At 37.6% G+C, this 6,447-nt stretch overlaps 1 protein-coding gene across 1 annotated transcript; it reads left to right on the forward strand.

Moving 5' to 3' along the window:
* Positions 1-4,559: 4,559 nt before the first annotated feature.
* Positions 4,560-6,144, forward strand: LOC145584057 (uncharacterized). Its single transcript, XM_081640995.1, has 3 exons — positions 4,560-4,791; positions 4,999-5,175; positions 5,369-6,144. The coding sequence occupies exons 1-3, from the start codon at positions 4,560-4,562 to the stop codon at positions 6,142-6,144; spliced, it is 1,185 nt and encodes a 394-aa protein (XP_081497121.1).
* The last annotated feature ends 303 nt before the right edge of the window (positions 6,145-6,447 follow it).

Below are 6,447 nucleotides of genomic sequence, written 5' to 3' on the forward strand. Positions count from 1 at the left end.
ATCAAAAAGTTGAACTTGAATAAAGGTGTTGTCTTTGATTAATCGTCCTTCTCTCCTTGACCAAGTAATGTGGAAAGGGAAATTAAGGGATATTCATTGTTAATTATTTGACTTAACTCTATTCAACATGCAGTAGATGGAAGAAGGTAGGAAGAATGAATATTGTGATATGGGGAAAGAATGTAGAGAATGGAAAGGTGATGTAGATGGAGAGATATGAAAAAATTAGGAATAGAATGTACCCCCAACTCAAATGACGGAAAAAACCGACTCATGCATGAACCTAAGACATGGTCAAGGTGACTATATAAAGTGAGTGCTAACACTAGTGAGTGTACATGACATGCTTTGACTCTTGTGTATAACCATGGGACTAAGTGCCTAGACTCAATTAAGGACTTAACAAATTGATTAAACTGATTAGCAGACTGTTAAATAGACTCGTCGTGATGACTCGAGTAAAAATCTGGACTGTCGCCGGAACAACAGAACTGTCGCCACAATTTGAAGCTTGTCGCCAGACGACAAACAGTAAACTGCGGCACCACAGCCCAAACTCCTGCGCCATTTCTGGAACATTAATCTGGGACTGTTTTCAGTAATTTTACTCTTAAGGGGACATGCCTAAAGTCGTACTAAGTCAGATTAATTATTTCATTGATCTTCAATTTGTCAAATTAATTAATTAATTCATTAATTAGACAAAGTCCTTTTTAGTCATTAATTGGTTTATTTAGACTTAAACACAAGTCAAACAAACGGTTAGCACATATAAGGTATGCACAAGCAAAGAATGCACAAATAGTTAAGTAGTCCCAACATGATGCAATGAGTTTGCAACCTAACCATGGCTCTAGTTCTCTAAACTTCGGGATATGGGTTAGTCAAAGAGGGTCCATGGTTATGAGTCCGGATGCACCGCGCGAAAGCCTTGCCTTTGGAAGGGTTGGCGCGGGTGGATGGGACCCCGCAAGTTAAAAACTTGCTTCCATGGTTTGGTGGATTCACAAACTCGGATGTACCCGTCGCTGCCAGGAGCGTTCGATTGGGTAGATGGAGCGTGAACCCCCAGAGGGTTATGTCCATATGTAGAACACATATGGGTTTCAGAAAAGTGAGAAAAACTCAATCAGGAAGTAGAATCGAGCCAACAGTGCTAGAAATGGTCAAAACAAGAAGGCAGAGTTCTGGCTCGGTATTGGAAGAACTTGGCGCCAGACTCCAGGGATTGTCGCCGCAAAAGTGTCCCTGTCGCCAAGCGATAGAATTGTCGTCAGGCGACAGAAGCACTTTACAGGCGACAAGCTCTGTTTTCTAGGCGCTAGTTCCTACATGCCTCAGCAGGTATCTACGTTCTAAGAATTTTCCAGATTTCGCAGCGTTATTTCAATTTTAGTTGTGAAAGATATTTCTCAAATTTCCTACGTGTAAAAATCCTATGTTTTTGACTCATTTTGGATGGTCTATCCAATGAGGACCTTTTTTATGCATATGACAATAATGCTAATCAAAATTACGCACATGAAATACTTAGAACTTTTCGAGTCTCATCCACTCATTCTAAATCATTGCCGAAATAAATTTCAGGAATTAAAATAGAAATCCTCCCCAGTGGAGTCGCCAAAAACTGTAGGGAATATTTCAAGCCATTAACCCCAAGCTTGAACCCCACTGTGATCATACACTTAAGCATGGTGGCGTCTAAAGGGAAGGAAGCTAGAGCAAAAGAGTCGCCAACAAGTTTTAGGAACTTGTAAACCGTTCACAAGGTGAAGATTACACTCCTTAACGATCCAGGAGATCGTCAACTCCAAAAGGTCTTGAACCAAATAGGGTTCGGGGATGAAGGTACAAATCCAACCTAAAAGAGATTGAACCTGCCCTAAATAGGCTCTACTTCATTCTTCTCGTACTCATGTGCGCTTTCTGACTAACATGCAATCAACAGATTAACCCTAAACCTGTTTATCTATGTTGGTTGAATTTAATGCACAAGAAAACTATTATTGGTGATCACTTGAATTATAATCATATTAACCCTAAACAAGATTATTAATTATCTTATTAAGCGTGATTACAAGTACAAATTCCTTTTAAACCTGCATAAAAGGCGTGATCAAGCAATAACAATAATAATATATATCAAGCAACATAACAATCATCATAACAATTAAAATAATCATATTAACGCTAAAGCATAATAATAATAGCAAGATCCTATGCATGATACTAACAAGATTAATAACAAACCCTAGCATGTCACTAAGCATTAAAGATAAAAGCTTTAGCCCTAACATGATACTAACATGCTATTAGGAAAGAAAATAGAAAGCATCGCAGGAATCATAATTGATATAAGCAAATCACCCTAAATATCATACTAAGGAAAGCATCCTAACATGACCTAGGAACCAAAATAACAATCTAAGCATGATTTCTATATCATAATATCAATTAAACAATTAAAACACTTACTTGGATGCCTCGTACCTCTTTCTAATAACAAAATACACGCGTTAGTAACTTCAAGGAAAATATAAAATCAAAGAATCAAATCAAGTAATGGAAATAGAGATTTGGGACCAAACCCTCAGAAATTATAACCTTTCACGTCTAGGGCGAAGTCAACTTCGAACTTGGCTAGGTGTGTCTAGATCTAGTGAATGCGGAATTTTGTGAGAGGGAAGGTTTAGAAAAATAGAGAGAGAAAGCTTCTAGCTTTAGAGAGAGAGAGAGATGATTGATTGTAGATTGTTGATGATTGTGAATTGGTGAATAAAAACGGAGGCTCAGGATCCTATTTATAAAAAAAACAGTCCGAAAATAAGTAGAATTTGATAAGGAATAAAACTCCACGTTGTCGCTGCAAAATGACCTTGTCGCCAGACGATAGAGTCTGTCGCGTGGCGACAGGCTGGATTTCCACGCGCTTTCAACACGGAGTCCATATGAATCAAAATTGATTTGTAAAGTCCGTATGAAAATCGAAATTGTATTTTTCATAAAATAATATTTTATTCCAAATAAAACTTTATCAAAATATAATTATTAATTCTAATCTTATTAGGATTAAAGAGAACCTTCTAGAGAATTCTAGAAGACTATAATCAATTCTAATAACTTTAGGAATAATATTTAATATTCGGCCCTCCCCTAGATAATTGGGCCGCATGTAAAGATCAAACTGGGCCAAGTTTAGTATTTTGGCCATAACTTCCTCAGTATTCATCGGAATTGGGCTTATAATATATCGTTGGAAAGCTCTTTGCAAGCCCTATCCAACTACACTATTATTGGACCCTTGTCATGGACCAAACTAAACTGGATCGGCTGTTTTCATAAAATAGAGTTGTTTTCGAAAACAGAAAGAAAGAATTTTAATAAAAACCAACCGCAATACTTGACTTTTCACACTTTCACCTTATTCGATAATCATTCGACGCAAAAGGTATTCATCACTGGGTTTGGTTTTAGGAGACACATTTGGGTGTCTACAGTTACAAAACGACACTGAGCTATTTTTTGAGTTTCCTGAACCTTGGTATGACTTGGAAAAAGAGAGAATTCTCCCTAGGTTAGAAATTTTCTTTGCAGAAGCAAGGAATGAAGAATCTATTAGGAAATGGTTCGGTAAGAAACCGGTATTTAGGAAAGATATTGATTGGGCTGACCATTTGAAGAAAGGAGTTCTAAGAGGCTTTTTTTACCAATTTCTGATTGTGAAGTCCATTTTGATCCTATTACTCTCATCACTCCAATAAGAACAAAAGTTAAAAGCAATATCCGACCCGAAACTCAAGAACAATTCCTTCCTTTCACTGAACTATATCCTTTTTCATCTTCTACCTCAGACGGTTATAAAACAAATAGCTCATCATCTAGCCAATCATCTATCCATACATTGCATGATATCTCTTATCACGAAGATATCGAAGGAATTGCTTGTAAACATATTTGCATACAAGAAATCGATCTTGATCATGATGCATTTTCTAATAATGAACTTTTCAATGAACCTAAATCATGTGTGACACCCATGGAAGAGTCTATAACTATAAACATAGGTATGAAAATGATGTAAAAGAAGTCAATATAGGATCGTCCCTTTCCCTTGATGAACAAAATGCATTCATTATTTTACTTAAAGAATATGTGGATGTGTTTGCATGGTCCTATGCTGATATGCCCTGTGTCGATCGTGATATTGCTTAACATCGTATACCACTCTACCCCGATAGCAAGGCAAAGCAACAAAAGCTTCGTAGAATGAAACCAGAAGTTAGTCTCAAAGTTAAAGAAGAAATTCAAAAGCAGCTTGATGCCAACTTTATCAAACCAATCAAGCATCCAGAATGGCTGGCAAATGTGGTGGTAGTGCCTAAAAAAGATGGATGGGTCATAGTATGCATTGATTTTAGGGATTTAAATTCAACATCACCAAAAGACTATTATCCATTGCCCCACATTGATGTTCTGGTTGATAACACTGCCGGACACACCATGTTCTCATTCATGAACGGATTTTCAGGATACAATCAAATACTCATGTCGGAATAGCAATGCCTTTCGAGTTAAAGAATGCTGGGGCCACCAATCAACGGGCTGCAACGGCGATTTTGCATGATCTCATCCATGATATTGTGGAGGTCTATGTTGATGACATGATTGTCAAAAGACATGATCGTGAGGCACACATTGACGCCTTAAAATCATTCTTTGACATAATTAGGAAATACAATCTGAGACTAAATCCTCAAAAATGTGTATTTGGAGTAACTTCTGGGCTTCGTTGTGAGTCAAGACGGAATTAAAGTCGATTATGACAAGGTAAAGGCCATACAAGAACTTCCTACACCAAGAACGGAAAAGGAGATTCAGGGATTTCTTGGTAGAATCCAATATATTAGTAGGTTCATATCACAATTGACAACTCGGTGTGAACCTATATTCAAGTTACTTAGAAAAAATGTTCCTACAAAATGGAATTACGAATTTCAGGCTTCATTCGATTCAATGAAAGAATACTTCTCCAATCCTCCATTTTTAATGCCACCAAAGCCGGGGCAGCCCTTGATATTATATCTTACTATCACGGAAACGACCATGGGAGCTCTTTTGGGACAATACCAAGAGGATACAAGGAAGGAAATAGCTATCTACTACCTCGGCAAAAAGGTCCTTGAGTATGAAACTAGATACACTCCTTTGGAAAGAGCTTGCATTGCCCTTATTTACGCAATGAAGAAGCTTCGACTTTATCTGCAAGCACATACTACTTATCTAATTTCGAGGTTAGATCCAATCAAGTACATTTTTTAGAAGCCAATCTTGAGTGAAAGAATAGCAAGATGGCATGCGATATTGTCAGAATTTGACATTCAGTGTGTGAATCAAAAGTCTGTTAAAGGAAGGGCTATATCTGAAGCTTTGGCTGACGGACCTATATCAGGTGATGAATTTGATGATGATTTTCCAGATGAACATATTTTCTATCTTAGTACGTCACAATGGAAGATGTATTTTGACGGAGTCTGTAACAGGAGGGGCAATGGTGCAGGGGTATTATTAATTGATCCTTACGGAGTACATATTCCCTTCGCTGTGAAGCTTAGTTTCCCAATGACGAATAAAATGGCTGAATACGAAGCTTGCATCTATGGAATCAAAGCAGCATTAGCAGCCGGTGCAAAAAATCTCACGGTATACGGTGCTTTTTATCTCATAATTTTCCAGACTATTGGAGCTTGGAAAGTTCGGGATGAAAGGTTGCAAATGTACACGGAGTATCTTCAACAATTTATCCCATTCTTTGAAGAAATAGAGTTCAAACATCTCCTTCGTGAGCAAAACATCTTCACCGATGCTTTGGCAAATCTTGCGGTAAATTTGACTTGGGACGATGATGTGAAGGTACAATCGGTAACGATTGTAGAAAAAGAAATTCCAGTGGTTAATTATGAACCAACAATTGCTCTATTAACCAAAGAAGATAATGAGGATGCTTGGTATACTGATGTTAAGAAGTATCTAATCGATGGAGAATATCCTGAAGGGAGTCACAAGAAGGTTCAGTTGGCTATTCGAAGGCTAGCTTCTCATTTCACAATATTAAAAGGTTTGTTGTATCATAAAAGTTTCGATTGAAATTTGCAATTATGTATCGATGGGGAACAGACACAAAGGATCATGGAGGAAGTACATAGGGGAGAATGTGGGCCTCATATGAATGGACAAATGCTTGCTCGGAAGATTCATCGAGTAGGGTATTATTGGACTACCTTGGAAAGTGATTGCATCCATTTCGTACGAACATGCAAAAAATGTCAGCTATTTGCAAACCTTAATCATATGCCGCCTGTTAGCCTGAATAATTTTACTTCGCCATGGCCCTTTTCTAGTTGTGGCATAGATATCTGAAGAACAATGGTTTAAAGAACGATACGATGA

Source organism: Chenopodium album, chromosome 16, assembly GCF_948465745.1.
Source record: "Chenopodium album chromosome 16, dcCheAlbu1.1, whole genome shotgun sequence".
In the NCBI taxonomy this organism is placed as follows: domain Eukaryota; kingdom Viridiplantae; phylum Streptophyta; class Magnoliopsida; order Caryophyllales; family Amaranthaceae; genus Chenopodium; species Chenopodium album.

Coding starts and splice junctions, on each gene's coding strand:
- LOC145584057 (XM_081640995.1), top strand. CDS start 4,560: ATGCCTTTCGAGTTAAAGAATGCTGGGGCCACCAATCAACGGGCTGCA. Junction 4,792..4,998: donor AGTAACTTCTGGGCTTCGTT/GTGAGTCAAGAC, acceptor TACGAATTTCAG/GCTTCATTCGATTCAATGAA. Junction 5,176..5,368: donor TCTACTACCTCGGCAAAAAG/GTCCTTGAGTAT, acceptor CGATATTGTCAG/AATTTGACATTCAGTGTGTG.